We start from the raw sequence: 27,670 nt of genomic DNA, 5'->3' as shown, positions 1-27,670 counted from the left end.
AGCTTTGCGCATAAGGTATAATTCAAAATTCTGTTGGGAGGAAAAATAAAGTCAAAGATAATGCAAATCAATATAGCTAATCAATACAAAAACTGAAGATTTTACCTCAATCACAGAACAGCATGGCATGGAAAATATATGGTATTCAAGAATTAAACAATTTCAGTTTATTTGCCTTAAGGGTTCCTTTTTACATCTGTTTTAATTCTCCAAGTAGACATTTAAAAAGAGATTATTACTAATACAGAACTAGTTCCACATTTATCTTAAAATCTATTATGAATTATGATCAAAGTAATAGTTTTAGACTTAAAATTCAGTACAAAGTGATCTAAAAGTTCCCTCCTTTATAAATAAAGTCGGATTTATTAATGATAGTAATTCAGAATTGTTCATTTCTACAGATAAGAGATTTGTACATCATTGCAACAAATGAAGACTGATTGCACTACTATGGTAAATATACCGAAGAACAAATCCTGAAGGTCTCCCCCCAGGTTTTTATTCTCTTATTCCAGGGCCAGCTTTCTCAGTGCTCCCCAAAAATCAATGCTCACAGTGGCACCTAGTGGTAGACAGAGACACTGCCACCACTGAAGAGTTTCCAATAGCAGAAGGGAGTCTTGTATCACAAATGCTCTAAAGTGAAACATTTAATTAAGATAATATACATGTTATGATGGGGCATAAAAGACTGACAAAATCTTATTTCTATGCCTTTCAGAAAGACACAGTAATATCGGATACACTTAATGTTTCTAAAATGGCCAATGTTCACTTTAATTCAAGTCAAAAATAGCAATGTACGTCTGGCACATAATTTGTAAATAACTGTAAATATTTTACAAGCAATATAATCTTTGCAAGTAAAGGAGAGACTGTAGCAAAGGAGTGACTGGAGGATCACTCTTCTAAGGGCTACTGCTCCATCTATTACACAAAGGCACAAAGTATTATTGAAAATGCTCAGCTACAGGTTTGCAAAAGATGCACAGAGTTTGCCCCCCCCCAACACTCAGCGATTTCAGGGGTCTGCACTGTACTGCAAGGCTTCAACTGAACCAGTTCTCCAGGGGCTCCGCCATCTGTCATCTGCTGAGGGAAACATGCCCCCTCATCTCATGGGGGTATTCGACAGTACTACAGAGGCTCACGGCAGGAAAGTTAACAGAGCCTGCAGACTCCCCACATGGGTTGGTGAAGGGACATTATGTGGTCCCCAGTCCTGCCCCTCTCCAGCTATGCAAGGCTCTCTGCGGCACCTGGGACAGCTTCGCCCCAACACATATGGGCAGGGGAAGAGCCACACTTTAGCCTGATTCAGGGTGTAGTGATAATATTAATCTGGATAATGTGGGAATTTAATTCATCAATTTAATTTTTATTCGATTTTAATAATCATAAAATAATAATAATAATCAATATTAATTAGTATGGGTTTAGGCTCGCCAATCTGTTTGATCAGAAGATAAAAGTTCTTGTCCCGAATCAGGCTCCACAGAATTTATAAAGGCCCCTCGGGGGTATGACAGGAAGCTCACACTGAGACAGATATAGCCTTGAAGACTTTTTATTAAAATCAATAAAAGTAAGTAAATGGTAAAATAATCAGAGTTACAAAGTTACAGTTGGATTACTGCTATTCAAAAGATACATATGAGAATACAGTATTATATGCAACAAAGCTTTGGTTAACATACTCACACCCTTTCTTGATAACCTGGTGGTAAGAGTCACAGGACTAGCCTTGCAGTTCAGGTTTCTCAATTCTTGAGTGAGGGATGCAGTACTTAGAAAATGCTAAGAGCTATCAAAGCTGACTAGGGTTTACTTGACTAACTTAAACTTAAATCAAAACCTAATAAACAAACTAAGAATAAAGCTTAGGGAAACCAAGCTTAGCCTAGTTCCCTTGAAACTTAAAGTTTAAGAACAAGTATAGCCTACTGATAGCAGCAGTCATCACAGATAGATAGATAGAATAGATAGAGCAGAGGAAGTAAGTGAGAATGGAGATGGAGTAAAGTGAGAACGGAGTACTCTATTGAGGTGGGTCACCTCTTTTATAGGGCAAATGCCGGAAATCCTTCCTCTTATGCCCAAATTTCATTCCTCGCCCACAGAAATGTTAGGGTATACTTACCCCATAGGCTAATATGTATGTGCGTATTGATGACAGGTATGTATGCACATCGATCTCTTGTGGTGTACTTGTTAAGTCTGTGGCATTGAAAATCCCCCTATGTCATTCTCCATTGTCTATTGGTCTAAATAAAAGGTCATGGACATAGGCGTGGGTACTCATCTATTTAAGTAACAAGATATAGGTCAACTTTGCTTTCTGAGTAAAAGGTCTTAATATAGATATGCTAACTTTGCCTTAGCTTAACATACAAGATATGGCCTGTAGGTCTCTTGCATTACAGCCAAACGTACTTTAATATAAATCTATAAACCTATTACAATAAACCAAATACTTAAACTATAAAAAATATATATATATATGCAAGCAAGCACTATAGGCTATATAACATGCAGCTTCCTAAGGCATGGCCTGAGCCAATACAGTCATCTGGTTACAACTTCATCTATTTCTGCTGCTTCTTTTTGTCTGTTTTAATAGTTTTATTTCCAGAACATAAGAATAAGCTCTACATATTGATACACTAACTCCCCATCACTAGAGTGACCAGATGTCCCGATTGTATAGGGACAGTCCCGATATTTGGGGCTTTTTCTTATATGGGCACCTATTACCCCCCCCCCACTCCCATCTCAATTTTTCACACTTTCTATCTGGTCACTCTACCACCACCGCTCCAACATAATACATGAAAATTACAAAAGAATATTGATAAATTGTCAAGAAACAACCACATTTCCTTACATTTATCCTTCTGTTCATTTAAATGGGATCATACTCTGTAAGGGCCCTATCTAAAACCTAGTGAAGTCAATGGAAATTTTTCCACTACAACCCCAACCGGTTTTGGATCTGTTCCTAAATTTGCTAGTTCATTCAGTCTTCTACACCAGTTTTACAATGTTTAAGCCTTACTGGAGAGGTTTTCCATTTTCAAAGGATCAATCTTCTGAGCTATTAAACCAGCTTTCAAACAGAAATTGTCCCTGTGTGGTTTACTAGTAAGTATATCACTTAGATCCCCTAACAGAAACATTTTAGTAGCCACAAAAATACCACTGTTCAAGATCATATTTGTCCTTTGAAGTACTTAATCGCAGAATTTATGGATAACTGGACTTTCTCAAAACATATGCATTAGATTAGCCTTCACCATACTATACCTCCAACACATGTCATTTGCTTTGATTTCTACTTTAGCCATCCTTGATAGAGTCCTGATAATTCTAAAACTGCTTTTTGTAGTAGAAATCTCAGCTGTATGGTTACTGAAGGTTTGAGGTTTCATTAAAACTACATAATTTGCTATCTATGAAGGTTGAGATCTTTGTTTCATGTCTTCTGAACCTTTTCCACTGAGCATATGGTAGCAGAGAGTAATAAGTATATAGATATATATATAGAGAGAGAGAGAACTTTTTCTTTATCCTTGGCTAAAAGTCTGGTGCATTTTAAAAAATAAAGATTTTTTTTATTGTGAAGTTCTTTGTGTGTGTGTGTGTACAGCTCAGCTAAACAATGATGAATTATTCTCTTTTCAAATACTAGTTTTTCTATTAGTATTGTGTAGATCCTTCTTAAAAAAATTGATTAATGGAATTTTTTTCTCAGTCCACTTTAACCTATGAATTTTCCTATTTCCAATCTTAAAAGATAGGTTGTTTCAGAATGTGATTTTTTTCCCCCTGTAGAAATGGATCAAAGCCTAATTTATTTGACAGCTATAGCCAAGCTTTTCTAGAGCAGTGCGTTACAAGGTCTGTGTGGTTTTTTTTATTGCAATAAGACTAGAAGTTTAGCACAAATGAAAGTAACTGACACAATTCTCTTCAATACTGACCCATCTTCATGCTTGCCTGTCTTTATTTAACATTCAGTATAAAGGATGCTTTAATGCAGGGGTAGGCAACCTATGGCACACGTGCCGAAGGCGGCACGCGAGCTGATTTTCAGTGGCACTCACACTGTCCGGGTCCTGGCCACTGGTCCAGGGGACTCTGCATTTTAATTTAATTTTAAATGACTCTTCTTAAACATTTTAAAAATCTTATTTACTTTACATACAATAGTTTACTTATATATTCTAGACTTATAGAAAGAGACCTTCTAAAAACGTTAAAATGTATTACTGGCACGCAAAACCTTAAATCAGAGTGAATAAATGAAGACTCGGCACACCACTTCTGAAAGGTTGCCGACCCCTGCTTTAATGTAAAGGAACAGCAATTGTTTTTCCAATTTGGGAATTTAAAATCTCCCTGATCTTCTAGAAGATATCACTTTTCTAGCCTATTGTAGGCTTTTTACCCTGTCTCCACAAAGTTTTGCAACAACTTACTAGCTTCTGAACATTGATTTTTAAAAATGTTTATGGACAATGATCTAAAAAGATACAAAAGTTTAAGCAGTGTTCACTGGTATTACATATATTTCCATGCTCACCCAAATGTGAATTTAGTCAGTTCCCAATTATCAAGATCTAGTTTTATTGCTGTTTATTGCTGGGTCCAGCTTCATTTTTACTATAGCCTTTAAGTTGTTTTTATTTTATTGCCCTCGTATGCAGTTCCTCAGGTTCCCACTGAAGTTCTGGTGTGAAATGTATATTTTAAAACATTTATAGAAACTGGTATGATTTCAGCCTTATCCAAATTTAACTCTTCATTGGAAATATGCAAGGCAATTAGCTAGGTCCAAAATAAGAGGAACCATCTTTTCTGGCTCAGTTACAGACAGTAGAGCCATCTGCATATAACATTCCTAGGCACCCTATTGACAAACTTAGATGTTGATGATCTTGCAGTGTGTGTAGTGCTGATAAGGAGGGTATGGAGAGGAAAAGCACAGGCACTCAGGGCCAGATTTTCAAAGGTATTTGAAAATTCCACGTAGTGGGAACAGGTTAGGCACCGAACTGCCATTTCAGCACCTAATCTGCTTATGTTCCTTTGAACATCCCACTAGATGCCTATCTGCTTCTTAAAGGCACCTAATTAACTTAGAAAATCTGCCCCTCACAGGCCAGTAATGTCAAGGGCATGCAGAGAATAGCAGACAGATTCCCATGCCACATTTCCTAGGCACGTGTGTCCCTGCAGATCTGCTTTGGGGGACGGAGGGAGAAGGAGGGAGGCTGGGGGGCAGATATTATAGTGCTCAGACACAGTGAGTTGGCAGCAACCATCCTCACTATATAAAAGTACGTGTACAGCAGCAATTTTAATAGAAAAACAAGACTGCTGCTCTATGGCAGAGTAAAGCTGATGCATTCCCTCCAGAAGAACAGGGTCTGGAGAAGGACTACTCAGCTGGCCAGTAAGTACTTCTCTGGGCTAAGCAGTCTAATGACCACTTTTCCTCACTTCCCTTCTGTTACTTTCAGGATCAAGCCCTTAGTGCCCCTGGGAATTCTGCAGCTCTTTGGCTAACCTGAAAGTAGGAGAGACGGTGGAAATCCTTGGTGAGTACCTCTGTGGACAATAAACATCTGAGATAAGGGGGAACCATCATGCTGGATCTAACCAGTGGCCTATTTGGTGCAGTGTTCTGTCTCCAAGAGTGGCCAGCAACTGCTGCCTCAAAAGATGGTGCAAAACCCTGCAGTGGGCAGTTATGAAATAACCTGCCCCCAAGGAGAGTTTCTTCTTTACCTCCATTAGTTAGAGGCTAGCTTATGCCATGAAACATGAGGGTTTATAGTCCTTCCCAAACTCTTGGGTGTGTTTTAATCCTTACTATTATAACTCTGGATATTTTTGTCATCCATATAAATGTCCAATTCCTTTTTGAACCCTGATAAGGTCTTGGCCTCAATATCATCTAGGGCAATGAATTCCTCAGGCTAAGGGTGAAAAATAATACTTCCTTTTCTCATCTTTAAATCTTCCACCTTTCAATTTCACTGATTGTCCCTTTCTTTTTCTATTATGGGACAAGGTGAATATGCCTGGTCTACCTTCTCTCTACCATACATTATGGAGCATACTTTTATCATGCTCCCTCTTGTCTCCTTTCAAAGGTAAGCAGATCCAATCTTTTCACTCTCTCTTCATATGAACATTTTTTTCATGCCTCTAATCATTCTTGTTGTCCGTCCCTGAACCTCTTCTACATAGACACAGAAGTAACTATGCCTGAGTACAACAGCCCTGCCTAGCTCCAAAGTCAGTGGTAGTGTTGCTTAGCGGATACAGCACTGGATGGGGATTCAGAAGACCTGGTTTCTATTCCTGGCTCTTCTATTTTCCTGCAGAGTGACCCTGGGCAAGTCACTGCCTTGCTCTGTGCCTCAGTTTCCCCATCTGGGATATGGTGAGACACCCTGACATTAGCCTCCCTCTTCCCCCCTCCCCCTGTACAGCAAGCAGGAGTCTCTGGGAGCAGCTCCAAGGCAGAGGGCAGGAGCGGCACATGGCAGTGTGGGGAGGGACAGCTGCGACACAGGGTACTTAGGGGAGTGGGGAGCTGATAGGGGGGCTGCTGGTCCACCCTGGTTCCAACCACGCACCAGCTAGCTGCAAGGGGCTGCTCTTCCTGCAAGCAGTGGACAAAACAGGTGGCTGCCAAATGACGTTAGAGGGAAGCATTTCACAACTGTAAACGAGCATGTTCCCTAATTGATCAGCAACTTAACATTGAAACAACGTTAACCGGGATGACTTTAAGTGAGGAGTTCCTGTAGTCTTATCCCAATAATTTCTCACTCCTCTTTTAAATCCCTCCTTAAAACACACTTCTGCAAGGCCTTTCAAAATGACCAATTTTCAGAGCTGGATGAAGACAGACACTATAGGACATGCCTAGGTCCCAGCTTCTGGAGTCAAATTCTCCGTTGTTTTTTGTTTTGTTTTGTTTTGTTTTTTAAAGTAGGTTTCTAGCCCTCCTGGTTGAAAACTTGACAAAAGTGTAACTGATAAAGTCGTGTCTGCCTGAGTCTTCAGACAGCCTGAAAAATAGCTCAGAGGTGGGATCTGCCCCATTAATCTCAATGGGGTATTAGCACCAAGACCTGCTGCTTTGGGCTCCACCCATATCAACCGATAGAGGCCTCTGTGCAGCAGGGGAAGAGTGCAGAAGCCCTGGCCCAGTCACTCTAGCAGATGCACCCTGGGATAAGTACATGGGTGGGTGGGAGGTGCCTGCTCTCTCCAAAGGAACCTTTGCTGCGTCCTTAGGAAGAGGAGGGACCCTGCTTCTGCCCCTAGGGGGGAAGAAATGGGCCCCATGCTGCTGCAGCTGCCTCTATGAAGTGAGGAGTCCTTCTGTCTCCACCATTCCAAATGATGGGGAAGGGCCACACAGCATCACGATATGCCTAGAGGCTGGGCCCAGATTGCTTTTGCTCAACCCTGCCTGTGCTACAACCTCTTACATCACCTCCAACTCTTCCCAGTGGGCCAGGTGCTGTGTGTGTCCAAATTGTTTTGAATTACACCACAAGCATCTTAGAAGGTCATCATGTTTTCTTACTTCCTTGTAATGTACCAGACCCACTGTTAACACCTATTATTTATTTGTTTGCTATTAGGCATCTTCATGTGCTTAAGAATAGGGCCCAATACATTCCCATGTCCCCGCCAGCAACTTGGAAGTCTCATGCATAATTTTTAGTATGCTGGCATCAAAGGATTTTTTGATAGTCTGGGCTATGATTCCCCCCCCCCCACACACCCCCTTAAGAATATATTGCACTGAAGCTCTTAGGACAGCCAGATACACTGGAATTTTGAGGCTCTTACCTGAACAATGGGGCATTACAGCATACACAATGGCACATTCCTGGATCTCTGTTATTCAGATAGATTCCAGTAAATGGCTAAAAAACAACATAGTATTAATATACTACTTTCAAGGCTCAACATCTGGAGCAAGTATGGTGGGGGGGGGGGTCAGATTTGAAACAGGGGAAAAACAAAGAAGGCTTCACAGGGCGCCTTTGAGGAACAAACAATACACACAAAATTGAGGGGAATATGCCTTTGGATTAACAGTGAAGATTGCCCATGCCTTCAAAAGCTTCCAGAATACGGTCTAACATCAAATGTGTAAATCATCCAGGTAGTGGGGCTAGTGTCACGACCTTCTAAGCTCATGAAGTGTGCAGCACCTCACAGATCAAGTCACTTATATAGAGTTCAACAACTTCAAAGTACTCTATAACTAACTAATCCTCATAGCCCCTCTGGGAGGTAGAGAATTGTTATCCTTATTTTACAACTAAGGAAACAGACACAGGTTACATGATTTGGTCCAAGGGCACATGGCAAGTTAGTGACATAGAACTAAACCATATGGCCTTTCAATTAGAGAATGAAATATAGCAGGGTGACAAGGTATGAACATGGTCTGGCATGTAAGGGGTTACTGGGTTCCAGCCTATTACATGGCTGTTGTGGGTGGGGTTATAAAGGGAAAGAGGAAGCTGGTGCAAAGAAGGCTAGCACAGGGGAAAGGTGTATTCTGGTTGGAGCTAGAAAGGCCCCAGCGATTACTTGGTAATTTGAGTTGATTCGTTTTGAGCTTTGTTTTTGGAGCTCAAACAATCCCTAAAGAAAGGGCTGAGTCTTCACACCAGCTTACAAGCACACCGGAACTGCCACACTGGCTCAGACCAGTTGCCCATCTAGGCCAGCACCAGAGGCTTCAGAGGAAAGAAATCCTGCAGTATATGGAGGTGAGGAGCCCCCCAGAGAAAGTTTCTTCCCAACCCCCAATAGCGGAAGGATGGATTAAGCCCAGAAACATGAACAAAATGAGATATTTATAGTACTGTCTCCTTGACAGGCATCGGACCTCATGCTTACCAGTTCAGTTCCTTTTTCTCTCGTGATATAGAACTGTTCTGGAGTCAATTTATTTTGCCAATCAGTGATGTCAGGTGTGTCATATCTAGTCAGAGACCCCACATCTTTAACTGGAAAAATAAAAGTACATATTTAAAAATATGCACTTTTCTCATTTTGAAACAATCTGTTGGCCACTTTCCACTTCAACATCAGGCTGAAAATTCACTTTGCCCACAAACAACTGAATACTCTGGGTTTATGTGGGTAATATATAGGTGAGGAAGGTGGGGCTGGGAGTTGAATATTGCCACACCCAACAGAGGAGCAGGGCATGCTGTTGCAGTGCAAAACTCCACACCTGCTCTCCATGCTATGGGCTGGAACTGGGACTGCAGGCCCTACACACCACTTATGTTAGATACTGGAGCTGTGTAACACAGACCCTGTCCTACAACTCCCCCAGCTTGGCCCTCCATTCAGGCTGAGGTCAGCACACAGGCTGCTTAGTCACTGCTCTGCTGGCGCACCTTCTTCACCCCTATACATTCATGCAGGGTATGGCATAATTTGACCCTTAGAAATCAGAGCCAAAGCTAACAGATGTTATCCTCATTTACAGACCATCAAAGACTAGAGTAGTGGTTCTCAATCCGCAGGCCACTTGTGGCCCAGTCAACATACAACTGTGGCCCATGTGACATCCTCAGGGCCATTCAGGTAGTGTATATATTGCGTGGGTGCAGCCCACATAACACAGAGAGCTGCATATGCGGCCCACAATGGTAAATAGGTTGAGAACCACTGGACTGGAGGAGCTCACTGATACATTGTCAGCAATGCTGGTGAAATATCCCACACTTGTCATATTGAGAGACTTCAGCATTCATGTCAATAAGGCATCGGATGCAAAGCTCTAAAGCTTCTCTCATTTGCCTCCCTAGAACTTTCACAAGTCATTTCTGATCCAGCCACACAGCTGGTCACATCTTAGACCTGGGTCTTTGGATTAGATGTTGATATCACAACCCAGATCATCACCTCATTAAGATAGTGGTCAGAACTCCTCCAGCTTCCAGGCAACAAGACCCACCCATGATCCCAATTCCACCACAAAGACATAGACGCCATCAAATTCCAAAGCCTATTAAACTGACCCCAAAGGACTGCAGCACTCCATCCACAGGATAAGGAGTCAAGGATCTCATGAATCTTTACCATTGTATGCAAGCCTTGACCATCAACACATTGGCCCCCAAATAACCCCTTCCTGTCACCCACACAAGTCTCTCTAGTTTTCTGACATCTTATGCCTGATGAAGAGAGCCAACATACTGCCTCTCTGCAGTTCAGTACATTGACACCTCAAGTGGGACTGGGTACCAGACACCCTAAGAGAGTCTTGACCCAAGATATATGAATCCAACCCATGTCCTTTATGTTTGTGAAAGACAGTCATGAGCAGCTGGTGCCACCACGGCAGGAAACAGCCAACACCGTGTTCAGGGAAGGAATCTTCCCTTCCTCCTTCAACTATGCAATAGTCTGACCAACACTGATGAAACCTACCCTGTATACACTGGTTCTAGTTAATCATCACCCCGTGTGAAACCTTTGGCTCCTGAGCAAGCTGACAGAGAAGCTAGCCAAAGGCCAACTAAAAGTTCATCTTACTAATGCTAATATTCTATACCTGAAACAATCTGGATTCAGGCCAGACATTGATTCTCCAGACCTCTCTGCAGCATTTGACACCATTGACCACAAGAGGCTTACGTCTCACCTGAGAGAGGTGGTAGAGGTCCAGGGTTATGCACTAAAAAGGGTTGAGTACCTCCTGAGAGGGACACACCCAACAACTAATTATGGGAAACTGCACTTCTGCCACTAGACCTGTCACTTGTGGAATGATACAAGGATCAATTCCATCCCCACTCCTGTTCAACATCTACATGCAGCCAATTCAGAGGACATGAATTTAAGTGCCAGCAATATCCAGGTGAAACACAGCTAAATCTATCCTTTGCTACACATGGCCATATCACCACCACCAAGATGGCCCACTACTTGGCTGAAATCAGCTCATGGATGAAGAATAGCTAGTGGAAACTGAACCCTAGCAAGGCAGAGGTGACACTGGTGAATGGATAAAAGCATTTTGAGGAATTTGCACCCATGGTGCAGGACATACATAGTGCATAAGGTGCACACCCACATTAGGTCAATTCAGTCCATAGCTGAGGGTTGCTTCTGGATTCCTTGCTGACACTATACTCTCACCTAGCGGCATCTATGAGCTATGCTTTGTACCATCTCTGGTTGGCTAGAAGACTGTCCCATCCTGACAGATGATGGCCTCAGTTATACACACCTTTTCACCTCATCTTGACTACAGCCATGCAATATACCTGGGCACAAAGCCATCAGCCCTTAAGAAACTCCAAATAGTACAGAACGCTGCATCTCCTTATCAATACAGGCTACCATGAGCACAGCATCCCTGTCCTCCACTCTCTGTAATGGCTTCCCAGAGAATAGAGTTAAGTTCGTGGTCTCAGTCCTTATCTTCAAGGTCCTCAATGGCCCGGGCCCAGGATATCTAAAAGATCACCCAAAACTCTGGAGTGAGGACCATGATCAACAACTGTGCTTCAATGGCACAATGAAACACTGCAATGAGGACAAAGCTCATCTGTGAGGGAGAAGAGCTTTCCTGAGGTCCAGTCTGCAACTGTGGAACAAACTCCTCCAGGAACTCACAAACCTCATTACCTTCCACTCCAAGTACATGGGGCACTCATCTCCAACCTGCCTTCTCTAACACTGAGTGCACAAAAAACTCCAACCCTGTCAAAACAAAACACCATACTACACACACAGAACTCCTCCCTGGGGAAAGGCTGAGAGAGAGAGAGAGAATGAACCACACATGACAGATGTTAGGGCTGGTCTACACTAAAGCTGTAAATTGGCCTAAATTATGCTACTTCAGTTACGCAACTAAAGTCGACATAACTTAGGTCGACTTTCAGTGCTGTTTACACCGGGCTGTGTCAACAGGAGATGTTATCATGCCAACTTATCTTATGCTTCTCGGGGAGGGGGAGTACAGAAGTCCACTGAGGAGCACTCTCCCATCAACTTAGCAGATCTTCACCAAACCCACTGTTGCCGGCTCAAAGGGCCCGAGGAGGAGCAACAGCAGGGTTCGTTGCCCGGTGTGCATCGCACTAATTAACACACCAGGGTGGAGAAGCAAACCAAGTTTATTTGAGCTCAAAAAAAGGTGCCAGGGAGAAAAAGCATTCTCAAATCCTGCACACACACGTGCAGGCGGGGTCCCAGCATTTATACCCCCCTTGTTTTTCCCCCTTCCTCTCCCCCTTGCAACAGTTACACTTAACACTATACTGTAGCTTGTTAGAACTGTTCTCATTCGCATATTTATCTATGGCCTTGTCAGCTCAGGCACATGAAGATTTCTCCCCCTTTCCTCCTCCCCTTATCACTACTTTTGCTAGTTTACACAGGACTGCAGCTGTTTGCTAGAAAAGCTGACTCTCACATATTCTGCTTTTAGGCTGTTAGCATGTAGGCTGGTTAAAGTTTACAAAATGGAGTTACTGTGGCTCACTTAGGCCCAGAGCAGGGGCCTCATTGACACTTGTGGTCTTCCACTCCCCCCCGTTACCTAGATTTATGCCTAGTGACACCAACACCACTAAACTGACACCGCTGCGTCGATAGCAGCAGTGCCAATTTAGCCGTATAGACACGCCCTTCGTCACCTCACTTAATGCATTACTGGAAGGTGCTCAGATACTGCCATGATTAGGGCCCTACCAAATGCACAGCCATGAAAAATGTGTCACGGACCATGAAATCTGGTCTTTTGTGTACTGTTATACTATACTACAAAAGTACGCTAAACTCTAGGGTAAAAGTATACAAAAATACACAGCACTTCTCAATCTGGGAGTCCCAACCCAAAAGGAGGTCACAAAGCTATTGTATGTGTGTGTGTGTGTGGGGGGGGGTCACAGTATTGCCACCCTTACTTCCATGCTGCTGCTGGTGGCGGTGCTGCTTTCAGAGCTAGGTGCCCAGCCAGCAGCTGCTGCTCTCCGGCCACCCAGCTCTGAAGGCAGCGCAGAAGTAAGGATGGCAATACAATGACCCACTTCCGATAGCCTTGTGACCCCCTTTTGGGTTGGGACCCCTGGTTTGAGAAACACTGAGTCTTAAAGGGCTTTACATGTTTATATTTTGCTTTTTTTAAAAACATATTCATGTTTTGTTACACCACCATTAAATTTAAGATTTAAATATCTGAAGCCATGAAATTCAAGATTTTTAAAATGCTATGACTGTGAAATTTACAAAAATGGACCGTGAATTAGGTAGGGCCCTAGCCATGATGAAGGCAGTAGAAAAATCGAAGTAGAACACAACAGGAAATCTTTGGAAATTAGCCATTAGTACAGAAAAGTGCAAAGACTCCCAAACTTGCTTGCAGTAGTGCCACATCACCAGACTAAAACCTCAGTTGTACCAGTTCATGTCCACCACATAGTGCGTTCTGGCCTGCAGTAGGGATTGGGCTGCTCCAAATCATATACTGTGTGACTGGGTTTGGAGTGGCTGCCCAAACTCATCCATAGGTTAGAACACACACTAATGAATGGGAGAGGGATAGCAGAAATCAGAACATGGGTTCATCATTGATCTATGGAGGGAGAGTGCAGAGTACCAAGCCCCAAAAGCCTGAAGTACCAATACTCCTATACATGCTGGTGGTAGGGAGTAATGGGTTATTAGCACAGCTGCTCACAACTGCAAATGTTAGAGTATTTGGTACCAGGTGTATAATCTGTGAAGTTTTATTTTAAACAACTAACTAGGATCTGAAAAATTCACAGACTAGTGGGACAGCAATCTCAGATACGTCACCCTTCCCTGCCTCACTTTCTAGTGGGTCGGGGGGTAGGATAGATAGATTGTAAACTCCTCGGGGCAGGGACTGTCTCCTAGTCTGTATTTGTACAATGCCTAGCACAATGAGGCCCATGGTAATAAATGATATTATGAGAACACCCCTCCCCAAACAATTCATTGTTAGGTGTTGAACAGTGACCTCAGAACATCCCTGATAACTATTTATCTCCAACTAATTCAGCAATAAAGCAAGCTAAGGTGAAGAGGAGTGTACACACGGAAAGAAAAAGCATGAGAAAAACAGACCATTGCCATATTCAGAATTGCATGCACCACCGATTTAATTGATTGCCTATTACTGGTTAACTTTTTCCAAGTGATTCATGATCTAGCAAGCAATTCACCCATCAAAAAAGCCTTTGAACCTGCTCCCAGTCATTAAAAAGGAGGCTCTGGGGAATGGGATACAGGGCAGATACGTGCTCATCACAAACACCATTTCGCATGGCACCCCTGCCCTGTTGGCACTCAGTGAGGTAAATGAGCTCCTGCATGCCAGGATCACTATAGGCCAGGACTCGAGTGCCCAGAACCTAAGGGACACATGGGCAGGCAGCAGGAGGAGAATGGCGGGAAAGGTGTCTGGTTCCTTCAGCTGGAGCGTGGGTTCTCCCTGCTGCCCCCAGACAGCGCCTGCCCAGGCTGTGTGGGCGCTGAGCGCCGGCTCCAGCCTACGTTCCGCCTCAGGGGCTCCAGCGCTTCGAGCTGGAGCCCCGCCCGGGTGGGCACAAGACTCAGCAGAAGTTTCCCTCAGCCAGGCACCTGTACCCGCCCCCAGGCTACGGGACGCTGAGCAGCCCCTAGCGCGCAGAGCGAGCCGCCCGGGCGGGAAGGCCGCGCCCAGCCAGCAGCCCCAGCCACGGCAGGCGGAACGTGGCACCACCATGGGTCAGCCTAGCTACCGCCTCGCAGGAAGGTGGATTACCTATGCAACCCCACACATCAGCATAGATAGTGTCTATGCTGAAGCACTACAATGGCACAGCTGAAGCAATGTTTCACAATCCCTGAGTGCCTTCCACTAGTACATTAACACATCTGTCACATGTAGTTCTCTCTTCCGTTCCCCCAGGGAGAAGCATGTACAATGGAGTGTCCTGTTTGATAGGGTTTGGATTTTTTTTTAATGTTACAGAAGGCAAGGTCAAAGACATGCACCTTTCACTTGGAGTGGAAGATGGTGAGGGTTTGTGATGGTCCTTCATTCCTGGGAGAGTTCATTCTACATTCTCGGACTGGACCACAAAAAAGTTCTGTCTCCTGCACAGACAAGTTTACCTTTATTGTAGAGAGTTCCATTGTGCCAAAGGAGCAAAGTCATTGACCAGTCTTCATCCTGGAGCTTTAGGCAGTCTCCAGATAGCCTGGGCTCAGGTCATTGGGTGCCTTGAAAATAAAGACCATGACCTTTAACTTGATTTGAAATGCTATGGGAAGCCAGTGTAGCGAACAGAGGACAGGTATGATATGCTTGTGGTAGCTTGTGTTGCTGAGGAGAGACACTACAGCATTCTCTACCAATTGGAGTTTCCTAAATGCTAAAGGTTGCATGTCCAGTTATATCTTTAATGTGTTATACAAAACAAAGTTATTTTTTAATAAGCTGATTTTCAGAATGATCTCAGAGGAGTTTTTAAAACCCTATCAAAATCAGTCTTCTCTACTGCATGCCAGAACTCCAGAATGTCCTTCCAATTTACGACTCACAGAACATCTGAGGCACCCTTCCAGGTGAGGCTATTGTCTTTTGTCCTCTAGAACTAAAATAGTCTAGCTAGTGTTAAAAAATCCTACAGTATTGAAAAGAAGAACCTCACAAATGGGCTGGTGCTTAGTCTTTCTTTTTAGAGTGTTTGCCTGACAGATAATGAAAGAATGTGTGTGTACTGGGAACAGTGCTGGCGATACAAGTTCTGATTTTGCATTGAATTCTGTCAGTGGACCTCTGAATAGCAGAGCCTCAGTCAGATACCACATGGACACAGAGTTTACTGCAGGATCAAGGCCAAAGACTGATGTTATTGCTGTATTATGACAGTTTCCAGACTGCATGGTTCATACGTCTGATATACTATGACCTATAAGCCATCCTTCTCTCATTTCCTTTGCTTTCTTTCTTCTTCCTCTATTCTTTGGCTCACTCACAGTTTTCTTACAACATACAGCATGAACAAATGTAAAATATTGAGGACATGATAAACTTGGCACATATCTTTGTATTTCCTTTTATTTCATTGTGATTGTTGGTGTGTTTTTTCCTTTGTACAATAAATAACTATTGAAGAATTTAAGAAAAGATGGTTGCTGTGTTTGTATGATCTACAGACACGTTATCCAAGTGGACATTAAGCTAAATGTTTAGTGCTTTCTCTTCTGGCCCTGCAAATGAAATTAACTAACAAACCTCATCCCCAGAGCTGTATATGCCCCTGCTGACGTCATCTGGCATGTGCTAAACCAAACAGAACCAAATTGTCTTGTGTTTCATTAGAAAAAGGGGTTGTGTGGCTCGGAGGAATCAATGTTTGTCAAATGGAAATAGACAAAATCAGTAATGAATGAAATTATATTTTCAAGCTTCTAAGACAATATTCCAAAGAGATGCCACAAAAAGTGGCAGGAGATTATATATCCCATGATATGGTGCTTCTTGCAATTCAAGTTTACAGTGATTTACATGGATGGATGGGTCAAAAATCATTAACTGTTCTACAAGATTCATGTTCTTTTTGTTGTTGTTTTTTTTTATGGAAAGCTTCCCCACACTGCTCTGCCAAATGCTGCTTCATTCTTGGCCTGCAATACCTCATCTCCTGCTGTTGCAGTTATGGGCTATTTCTAAGTAGCAACTGCCAGTCGTTCCATGGTTTTGTGAAGAAAACATCCAGTAGAGATCACTTTGAGGCTAGGCTCATTGTAACTAGCCACCTGAGCTGCATTTGAAACAAGTTACGAAAGAGGTGAAAGGCCAGTGTACTAACAAATGGTGCCTCCGAGTATCTGGGGCCAGACCCTCAGCTGGGGTAAATCACTGTAGCCTTTGGCTGCTCTCCTCTGGAAGAGAAGGGGCTGCAGATGCTTTTTACTATTGCACCCCCCTCTTGCAGAACAGGCTGCTGTAGACCCTCTGGTGAATCTGCCCTGATTTAGGCCTTGGGCAAATCATTTAACTTCTTTGTGTTTCAGTTTCCCTGTCTGTAAAATGGGGATAATGATCCTTAAGCTTTTGTGTAAAGTGCTTTAATAGACACAGATATAATTATATGAGTACTAGGTATTATTATTGACACAGAAAAATCATCCATAAAACCACATGTACTTGGGCTGAAAGTAATTCTGGGACACCCACTTAGTATGTAATTTGGCCACCTATACAATGTATAAGCTATTTATTTTCCTCAATATGCTATTTTCCTTTAAGAAACAAACTCATGTTCCCTGATTGCAAAGTGAGTTTTAATAAGTATACAACTACATCAAACACACCTGGCTAAGCAGGATTTTTAATAGCCTCTGATTTTTACAGTGGTCACTAATCTCCTGGATACGATCAGACGCCTAATGTCAGTTCTGTCATATGCATTCCATCCACTCTAGCTATACAGTCCAATGGACACAAATTGAGAGTATGTATATGTGTCCGCTACAAGTAGCATGCACTTGTAACCAGTATTTTCTTTGGTTGTCAATTGCCTTAAAATCTAAATTAGTTATGGGAAGGTAATGGACACCCTATGAGGAGGATTCTTGACGCTGTGTCTTGTTCCCAGCCATCCCGTGCTTCCTAGGGTGTAGATAAATGTGGTAGAGCACAGCGTATACATAATCCTTTCTCTACTCCGTCATCCATGCAGGCTGGGATTAAAAATCTGCTTCTGTTTAAACTGGTGTAATAGATTGATGCTGTAGATTTATGCTGCTGTAATTAGACCAGAGTGTGACCTTGTGCTTTGACATTGCATTGTGCTTCAGTACAAGAGGCCTTGCTCTCTAAGGCCTGGATTCTCAAAGCCAACTGCACCTCTGCTCTCAATTCCAGTTCAAGCCCCTCATGGTGGCTGTTCACACTTGTTTCTCATGTCACAAGACTCTCTTTCCCCTTGACCTGAGAAGTGCTCTCCCAAAAATGACAAATCCTGAACAACATATGTATTAGAACAATATTCAATTTCCATGGAGTTGTTGGCCATTGTAATTTCAAACAATTAACAGATGACATTATTTATAGATCAGTGTGTAAAATAAAGAAAATTACAGTCGTGACCGATACTCAGATCAACAAATATAATGATTTTATTGAGCTAAGCTTGGCAGCCTGCCCCAAAGTAGCCCAGTTTGTCAAATACAGCCTTATAACAAGATTTGTGTTGCAGACTGAAGCTGAATTTTTTATGCAAAAATTGAAATAGACTTAATCATCCATACACTGCATATATGCATTAGCCTTAGACTAGTAAAAAAGGGATTTTCAGCCAGTCTTATCACTTAAAATCTTGACAAATTAAAACAGCTGATGGTTCTGTGTGGAGCAGGAGGATTACTGCTATTCTCATATCAGGCTCAGTTCTGTTCTCAGATACATGAGCTCAGCACCCATTGGCTTCAGAGGGACAGCGATGTTGGAATTGGGTTTGCAAGGTCTGAGGGGTGTGTTAAGAAATAAGAAGCCTTAGTAAGATACTCTGGTTTCCAAACTAGTGGATGAAAGAGCCAGCATTGTGTGGTAACCAACCATAAGATTTTAAAGGCTTAAAGCAGGGGTCCCCAACGCGGTGCCCGTGGGTGCCATGGCGCCCGCCGGGGCGTCTAAGGGCGCCCACGTACTGGCCAGCGGACGAGCATCCGGTGAAATGCCGGCGAAATTCAGCGACATTTCAGTGGCGCCACCTCTGAATGACGCTGCTTGCCACCGACAAACAACGTCCTCCAGAGGCGTCATCGCCGAAATGCTCGTCTGCCACCACAGTCCTCCGTGCCAGACGAAAAAGGTTGGGGACCACTGGCTTAAAGGCTAGTTGTAATGGGGTGAAGGGTTTGCCAGCGAGTGGCCTTTCATCTCATGTACATATCAGTAAGGAGTGCCAAGGAAAGAGAAGGCCACTGTGGCCTGACAAATCTCCTAACTCTCCTCCATCTCAATATGAAAACATAAAAGTCTGATCTGCATGCCATTAAGGATTGCACTAAAATTAGCAGTGCACAGAATAGACCATAAAAAGACAGATTTCAATCACTTCTTAAGAGACAAAAAAGAGATCAGTTTAAAATTGAATAATTACTCTAGCTATAAAATATACAAAATATGTTTGTTTGGTGAAGGAAAAATTCCTTGTCAAATCATTTATTTGCAGATCACTTTTTAAATAAGGCATGCCCAGTATCTGCATGCAAAAATGTGTATGGTGCAGTGCTCCTAATTTTGCATGCACAGTCATCTCAGTTGTGAGTACTGGTTGTACAATTGCACATGCAAAGAGCTATTTGGACACCTAACTAGCTATTTGCACACACATTTGTTTGATTTGCATTCACAACTGTGATACATATATTTACACAATAATTCATGTATTTTAGCTCGCACAATTTGTGCCTCTAGTTTTAAAAAGACAGTCCTATAAATGAGTCATTAAACCATACCAGACTATTTTTGTCAACCTTTCAGCACTCCTTTTCTGATTTCCTGTTTGTTTATTGTTATTGAATGTAATGGAAATAACTATTTTTAATTGCATTGAATAATAAAGAAACCAGAGATCAATATGTTTAATAAGAGCTGTCATGAGGAAGATTTGTTAGTAAGTTAGCATTTGGCCTGACCAATTCTACATCTTCCAATGGAAAGATTAATTCTGTACATAAACTACTGCTATATGTCCAGCCTTCTTGACACAAATCACCTTTACACCAAATACTGATCCCAATCCTACCAGGTGATAAATCCAGTGGAAATTGAGGACATTCAACACACCACGTTATCAGACCAATTAATTGGTTTCAAGATTAGATTACAAAGTTCATGTAACCCTGCACTGAAAGAGGGCCAGCACTAAGGCTAGTTAATGATTGCATGTGATGATTTGCAGCACTCTATGGTAGCACACTGTTAATTAAGGGCTCACTGTATAGTAAGATTTGATGGTGTGGAGCCATGTTACCCCAGCAGGAGCTCCTGGGACATTGTGCCTCGGACTCTCCAGGAAAAAGAATTCCTCCAGTGGGAGGTCTGCACTGTTGGGCAGTATGGCTTTGATCTCCTTTGGAGAGGCTAGCACCATCTGTGGGCACTAGCTGGGAGCAGTGCTTGCAATTGAGCATAAGGACTGAAACTGCCCAGTCCTTGTAAGGAGGTGAAAGGTGAAGGAGGATCTTTCCACCCTCCTATTGTACATCTGTGTAAGGGCAGGTATGCACTGTAACTATAACTTAGCTGCAACCTGGTAGGGAGTTGTATGCAGCTAGCCAGCCACTGACCTGCACTGGAGCTAGGATAGCAAATTTGACATTCCGTTGTTCCGGTGCGTGGCACAGAGCTGACAAACTCTGTAGCACAGAACCCACCACAACCTCACTCCTCCCCTCCCCGAGTCTTTGCTGCCAGCCCCTAACCCTATCATGTAAATAAAGCATTTCCATTGTGTTATTGGCCTAGTACTCAAGCAGGAGGTGTCCCCAAGGTTGTATAACTAATTAGTGGAACACCCCCTGAAGGATCCTGGAAATTAGAGAGGATAAGAAAAGATGATTAGTTCTGAGACATGCATTTTAAAGTAATCCACATTGATTTAACTGGTGTGTTTTTAAATCACAAATTCAATACAAAATGAACTGTCAATAGCCTCTCTACAGCCCAATGTCTTTGTTGCATTTCAGCTATTCAGAAATGCCACAATTTACAGGCAGAGAGAAATTAAACAGGGTGGATCAAGCACTTTGCTGTCTGCACCATGCTCTAGAGGAGGAGTCCAGTCCAAGATGTGAGTAGCAGATGGCTACACTGAATGAGAAAAAGCTAATTCTCTTTATTTGATAGAACGTTTGCTGCCAAACCCTTGTTTGATTAAAATACACACATTGGTAATACCACCAAGTCCATTTCTCCTCAACAGCCATTTTCCACACTCCATACCCAGTCCTCCAGTGCCCTGCACTGTACGTAGTCATTCACACCAGAGCCAAGTAGGTGTGAAATGCAACCAAAGCAAAATGGCAGCATTTTACACCCATTTTGGACTCTCTTTGTGTGTGTGCAAACAATCAGAAAGGTATAAGGCAGTGGCGAATCAGATCTGTCTGTTCTATTGGCCATCATTTTTCAAGAAGGGCCTGATCCAAAGCCCAGTATAGCCCATAGTGACCTGCTTTCCTCAACGTGAAAAAATCGCATAGATCTTCTGTGCTATAAAACAGAATCATTGTCCCTGTCTGCTTTGTGATAGTGCCTCCCCCAGTTACAGCCCGTACCAAGCCAGGCAGAGAACAGGCCTGCAGTTCTTCCTGCAGACTGTCATAAAAGCCTATTGTGACTTAAATTTCCTCTTTTTTTTCTGATGCACAAGGGAGTCGCCCCTCACTACATTATGTTAATTGTAAAGTAAATTCTCCCAGCATTTCAGTCCAACTACATTGTGGTGGAAGTGACATCAGACTTCAGCGCCTGCGTCGTACAATCTGCATTCAGAGAAGGGTCGCTCACTCAGCAAAAACACAATGTCTTACTAAATATGGGGGTGGGAAAGGAGCTCATCGGCGCGCTCTGCAGTGTCTGTGTTGCAGCAGCAGCATGTGTGTAGGTGGGTGAGGTAGAGAGTAGGAGTGATATGGTCATGGTCCAGATTATTCTGCTAATATTTATTCTTGCTCTAACCATTTCTCAGCCCAGCTTCTGTCTTGAATGACAGCTCTGGAGACAAGCAGGGCATCACATAATGCCTACGCTGGCAGATACTGAGCAGTCAACCAAGTAGATGTGACATGCAGAAACAAAATTAACCCTTTTCAAACCACTGCTTAGGCAGCTGGTTGATAAAGCTTCTTATTGTTAGCAGACATTAAATATTTTGAAATTCTCTCTATACAATTGTGTGTGTGATATTATATATTACTTTTCTGGTCAGTGGTCCTGGAACTAGGAGTGCTGTAGTAGAAATAGGAAGCACCAAATACATGGTTTCCATGATAAGCACCCCCATTATAAAAATTGTTCCACCACCCTTGTTTCTAATGATGTTTTTGTCATATTATTCCACATGTTTAAGGCTGCGAGTTTGTCACAGATTTTGTGACTTTTCGGGACCTCCATGACTTCTGCAGCAGCCAGTGCGGCTGGCCCAGAGGCTGCCTGAGCAGCTTGGGCAGCCCCTGGGCCAGCCACACCAGCCGCTGCTGGGGCAATCTTGGGCCACTGTGCCTGCCCTCCCCTCAGCAGCAGCAGGAGTTTGGGTGAGGAAGGGGGCTCAGGGTTGGGGCCAGGAGGGGATGAGTGCTTTGGGCGGTGCTTACCTCAGGGGAGCACCCTGGAAGTGGCGACATCCCCCTCCCTCAGCTCCTAGGTGGAGGCGTGGCCAGGCAGATTTGTGCACTGCCTTTCTCTGCAGATACCACCCCTACAGCTCTCATTGGCTGTGGTTCCTGGCCAATGGGAGCTGCGGAGCCGATGCTCAGGGCAGAGGCAGTGTGCAGAGCTGCCTGGCTGTGCCTCCACCTAGGAGCTGAGGGAAGGGGATGTTGCCACTTCTGGGGAGGCGTGGAGCAAGGTCGGGAGCCTGCCAGCCCCACCAACTGCCCCCCCAGTGCCAGCAGGGGTCCCAGGCTGCACACTGCCGCACGCCCCCCAGCAGCAGCGGGGATGCCGGGCTGTGTGCTGCCACACAGACACCCTCAGCACCAGGCTGCCACCCCAGCACCTGTGGTGCCCCCCGGCTGTCTCCCCGCAAGATTTAGTCAGGGGTATATAGTACAAGTCATGGACAGGCCACGGGCTGTGAATTTTTGTTTACTACCCGTGAACTGTCTGTGACTTTCACTAAAAATACCTGTCATCAAAACATGAGGCATCCCATTTCTGTAAGCCCTCCATGTGAGGAGTTTGCTTGCAGAATTGGGGCTGTCATACGTAACTGCAATTTCGGTTTGTCCCTGGTGCCTGGGGAAAGGGGCACAAATATACACACTTTGCTGGATGTATCTGACTCTGGCATAGAGCTCCACTGCTCTCACAGAAATCCATGGCATCCATATGCAAGACCTCCTTAGGAACTCCGTGTCATCTTCAGCAAGAAACTTTCCCTCATCACCCACAGAACTCAGCTCTAGTGGGATTCCAGACCCTGGAACAGTGTCAAGATAATGCGATCACCTGATAATTGGCTGTATGATGACAGGCAACAATGGTCTGGTATAAAAATAATATCCAAAGATACGTGGCCACATTCACTCATTGAATGCCACTGCTGGAAGTGGCTTCAGCCAGCTGTTGAAATCATTTTTATGCATCTTTGTCCTGGGTTCTAGCTGGGATGAGAAGTAAAAGTGCTGAAACGTCATGAAAATGAGCCTGCCGGAAATCCCAACAAAGCCTGTTCTTACCAGATTACCAATTCTAGCTCTGTAGCATCAGGGGCTTTAGGCAGTTCAGAAACAAACTGAAGCTGACCCACCAAATCTTTTGAGGTTAACTTGTGCAATAGGTTGGTTTGGCTTAGCCAATGACATCCATGCACGTGACTGAGGCACTCTGTTTTGTTTTGGTTTTGCTCTGTCTTTATTTAAGAAAAAGATTAGTGAAAAAATAGATGATTAGTGACTTAATAGTCCTTTTTGCTAATCATAAGCAGGGAAACCAATCTCATCCTAACCACCATTTAAAAAAAAAGGTATTGGGCCAGATTGTCAGATCTGTGCATTAATGTGAGTAGTGCCACCCTGCACCTGAATCCAAGGCCAGAGTTTGGCCCAATGTGATAAAACACTACCACACACATTACACAATGTAGGTTAGATGAACAATGCTGATGATAGGTAATGCGTTTCCAAAACGTCTGTGAAACTCCTAACAGGCCCCTCTCCTGCACTGTATGCTCCGTCCTGTTCCTTGTACCTAAGGCAGTAAGCCGTTTTGAAAGGCCTCCTAGTATCACCAAAGCACAACCCCTGAACATGTTTGAATGAACAATCCCTTAGCAGCAGTGGTGGGAGCCGTAGCTTCCTGCAAGTTATTTTAATGGCTTTATCACCCTGAACTGAGCCCTGGCCATCTGTTCCAGCCTCTAATTACAAACACAGAAAGAGCTAATTCACAATTGCATCATAAACAAGTAAAATAGAAATGATTTAGGAGCTGGTCTATGTCATGTTTTACACACCAGCCGGAGGAAAATTGCTCTCCTGTTGATAGACTGATTTCCCTGATTATAGACCTCTCTTTTCTGGCTGGCAGGAACTCCTCAGGAGCAGGGCTCCATGTAGCGGGCTCTACTGCTTAGGGATGCACAGAGGTTTGAGGGGCCTGGGGAAAAATCTGAACCTGAGGCCTCCTGTTCTTACAAAAAAATTACCACTGAGGGGAGGCCGCTGAGTGAATCTACCCCACACTCACTCCAGAGGGGCGGGCCTGGCTCCCTGCTCTGGGCATTGGGATCTGGTGCACAGGATCACTGTGCCTCTCAGGTTTAGCCCAGATGCACCTGCAGGCCAAATCTGAGTGGCACTGCAGACCCATATACCAGGTAGCAATGCCATTCGATTTGGGGGCTTTCACAAATAAGAGGCCTGGGGCCAACTGCCCCTTTTGTGCCACCCCGGGCGGTCCTGCTGCTGCTACTAACTCTTTGTTTCTATATGTATAAACAGTTAATTGCTAATCACATACACTGCCGTATGACTGATGTAATATTTCCTTTCTCTGTGCAATGGGTCCAAGAGATGGAGGATGGCATTTTTGTGGAGCATTTCCAGGCAGGCAGGACACAAAATCCTGCTGTTCCCAAGCCCTCCAAACCTCTGGGCCTCCTCCAATAATAAAAAAAAAAGCCCCATCTCACTAAAACAGGCACATGCATATTGCTGCTGATTTATTATCTACGTTCAAAGCTATCCATTAATGCTACTCTGGTATTTGGTTTGCACTGGTATGTTCTGATTTGGGAGGTGGGCAGAAAGTTGAGAGGGGCATTTATTGCTCAAGACCACAGTGACATTTCAAAGGGTAATTTTAAATCACATGGTACTGGCAATACTTGATCAAACAGCAGTTATAATGTTTTAGTAATGATTTCAGCTTCTGATTTGCATTTGATATTTTTAATAGCTGTGAGTGGATTAAGATTTATATGAATATTTAATCTAATTGTTTGTCCTTACTATCCGCGGGGATTCCCTTATTAAAAAGCTGATACAGCTGAAGAGCAAAAAGTAACACATAAGGGCTTGATTCAGCATTCCAAATTCCTTACAGCCTCAATCCTCTCACCACCAGCACTGGAGACAAGAATTCTGCTCCAGGTCCATAGTAGTGGCAGATCTGCTCGGTCTGCCCCTTTAGACTCGGCCATTGGGGAGCCCCCATGTTGCTGGAGTCTGTACCCCGGCATCCTGCAGATTCCCCACAATCCTTTTTTCCTCTCTTGCACAGCAGTCACACTATGAAGCACTGGTGTGGACTTGGGCAGGATTTTGCATATTAACTTTAATGGGGTTTTTGCTTGAGTAAGAATTCAGGCATTCTGAATAGGATACTTGATAAGTTAGATAGTTGGATGGTAACTACTAAGGCTGGGAAAATAATTCATAATGAATCATTTCTTGAATTAATTTCTCTTTTGCTGCTTACAAATTGTCTACAGGCAAATCTGTTTTTTGTTGGTTCCTGGAGTAGTGGTTTAAACTTTCACTATAATTCTTGGTTCTTAGGTCACTCACAAGCAATTTGTTGAGAGTATCAGCATTCGATATTCAAAATGTCAGCTGTTTTAACCGGACAGCAAGGTCGCATGGTTTCTGTTCCATGACTGGCTAAATGTTACTGTCAGAATCAGATTTTGGGTGCAAATTCTTATGATTACAAATTTGAAATTTGCCCTCCACAAATATTCTCTAATATCCATGTCAAATTTGGATGATTCTGTGAACATTGCTGCCTGTAAAGTTCATACCAACAAACAGAAGAAAAGAGTAAATGCAACCACAGATAATTCATTTAAAGGTTCTAATAAATATTTGTGGATTTTTTTTGTTACATTTCCTCAGATCTAGTTACCATTATGAAAACCAGATGGAGTATAAACACCTCCAAATGTTTGGTTCCCTGATGCCATAAAGGACAGGGCACTTCCCCACGCAAACACCGTACATTGATAGTGTGTGGTATTTTAAGGGCCTGATTTTCCAAAGCTCACCCTTGCTCATCATGGAATGTGAATGCAGCCTATGCTGCCGCACAGGGGAATAAGGGGATGCAAGGTCCCTTTCTGTGGCCACACAGGACTGACTTGGAGCTTGAGGCTGGGCACAGTGTAGGGAAAAGCAGGGGTTGCGTGCCTGATACCCCACAAGCAAGTAGACAGGGTGGGGTCAGGGTGAAGTCCAGGAAAAGTGAGGTGAAGACAGGGCCATGGCTCTGAGCACCCCATCACCCCACCCCAGACAAAATAACTGCCTGATATGACGCGGGGAGTATGCTGCGTCTAACACAGCAGACTCCTCACCCTCATCCCAGGCAATCTGGAGCTCCTTGAGTGTGTTTCTGAGTTACAGCTCCTGGGCTGTGCGTAAACTTTCAATCTAGCTCCATGCGGGCACTCTCTCTAACACCGTGGGGTTAGTTATGCCTGTAGGGACTCCTCATATGAAGGGTTGCAGGGTCAAGTCCTGTGTGTAGGTTTCACTTTTGAAGCTTTTTCAAAGAAGAGATTTGTGGAAGTGGAAAAAGGGATAAAGGGAATTTGAACACAGATATCTTAGTTTCTAGGAATAGAGCAAGAGTCAGGCTAACACTAACTGTAATAACGCGAGACCTTAAGTCAGGGCCTGGGCGAGTGAGAAGTGAGTGGGGAAAAACTGTAAGAGATGCTGATTCTGACCTTGTGTTAGATAAGAATGGAACACAGACTGTAGTAGGAACTGCTGAGAAAAGTAAGATATCAGGAAGGAATATATCTAAACAAGACACAGCTGTTGACCATTATTGTATGCAACAAACGGTATAAATGCTTGCCCTAATTGTTTATCTGGAGGAGACCTGCCTAGGAAGGGAGAATCCCTGTCCGTGTGCACTCTCCCCCTTGCAATTGCTTGAGAATAAACTGTCTCTGACATGTTGCAAACAACCTAAGAGTGAAGACTGTGTTTTCTTCCACAATTTGGTGCCGTGACTTGGATGGCAACGCCCGGCTGAGACAGCGGTAGCTACTACGGACCGTTCCCCTTCAAACCCCATGGCGCCACAATAGAGGTAAGAGACCTTTTGAAATCTCTATTGGGGTATTGGAGGAGGACTGCCCGTGAGGCCATCTGTCCCATTGGGCTTATGCCATCCAAATTTATTGATGTTGCAACAAGATCAGATGCAGAGTGGTGCTGAGGAATTTGTTGCCACCCTCAACGAAGGTTAGTTAATGCGGTTCTGTGGAATAGTGTTGCTGCCCTCAATAAGGTTAATGCACCAGTGCTGAGGGTTGGTTTTTTTTTTGCTGCCTCAGATAAGGGAAAGGTTGTATTAAGTCTGGACATAAAGAATTAAGGTTATTGAAAAGAG

General features: G+C 43.6%; 1 protein-coding gene across 1 annotated transcript in view; it reads right to left on the bottom strand.

Moving 5' to 3' along the window:
• MSRB2 (methionine sulfoxide reductase B2) overlaps positions 1-27,670 on the bottom strand; it is a 41,075-nt gene that overhangs the window by 2,901 nt on the left and 10,504 nt on the right. The window contains 2 exon segments of the mRNA XM_045007601.1: positions 7,882-7,958; positions 8,947-9,056. Of these exon segments, the coding sequence (XP_044863536.1) occupies positions 7,882-7,958; positions 8,947-9,056 (187 nt within the window).

Source organism: Mauremys mutica, chromosome 2 (genome assembly GCF_020497125.1).
Source record: "Mauremys mutica isolate MM-2020 ecotype Southern chromosome 2, ASM2049712v1, whole genome shotgun sequence".
Lineage (NCBI taxonomy): Eukaryota > Metazoa > Chordata > Testudines > Geoemydidae > Mauremys > Mauremys mutica.
This window is presented reverse-complemented; position numbering and strand designations above follow the sequence as displayed.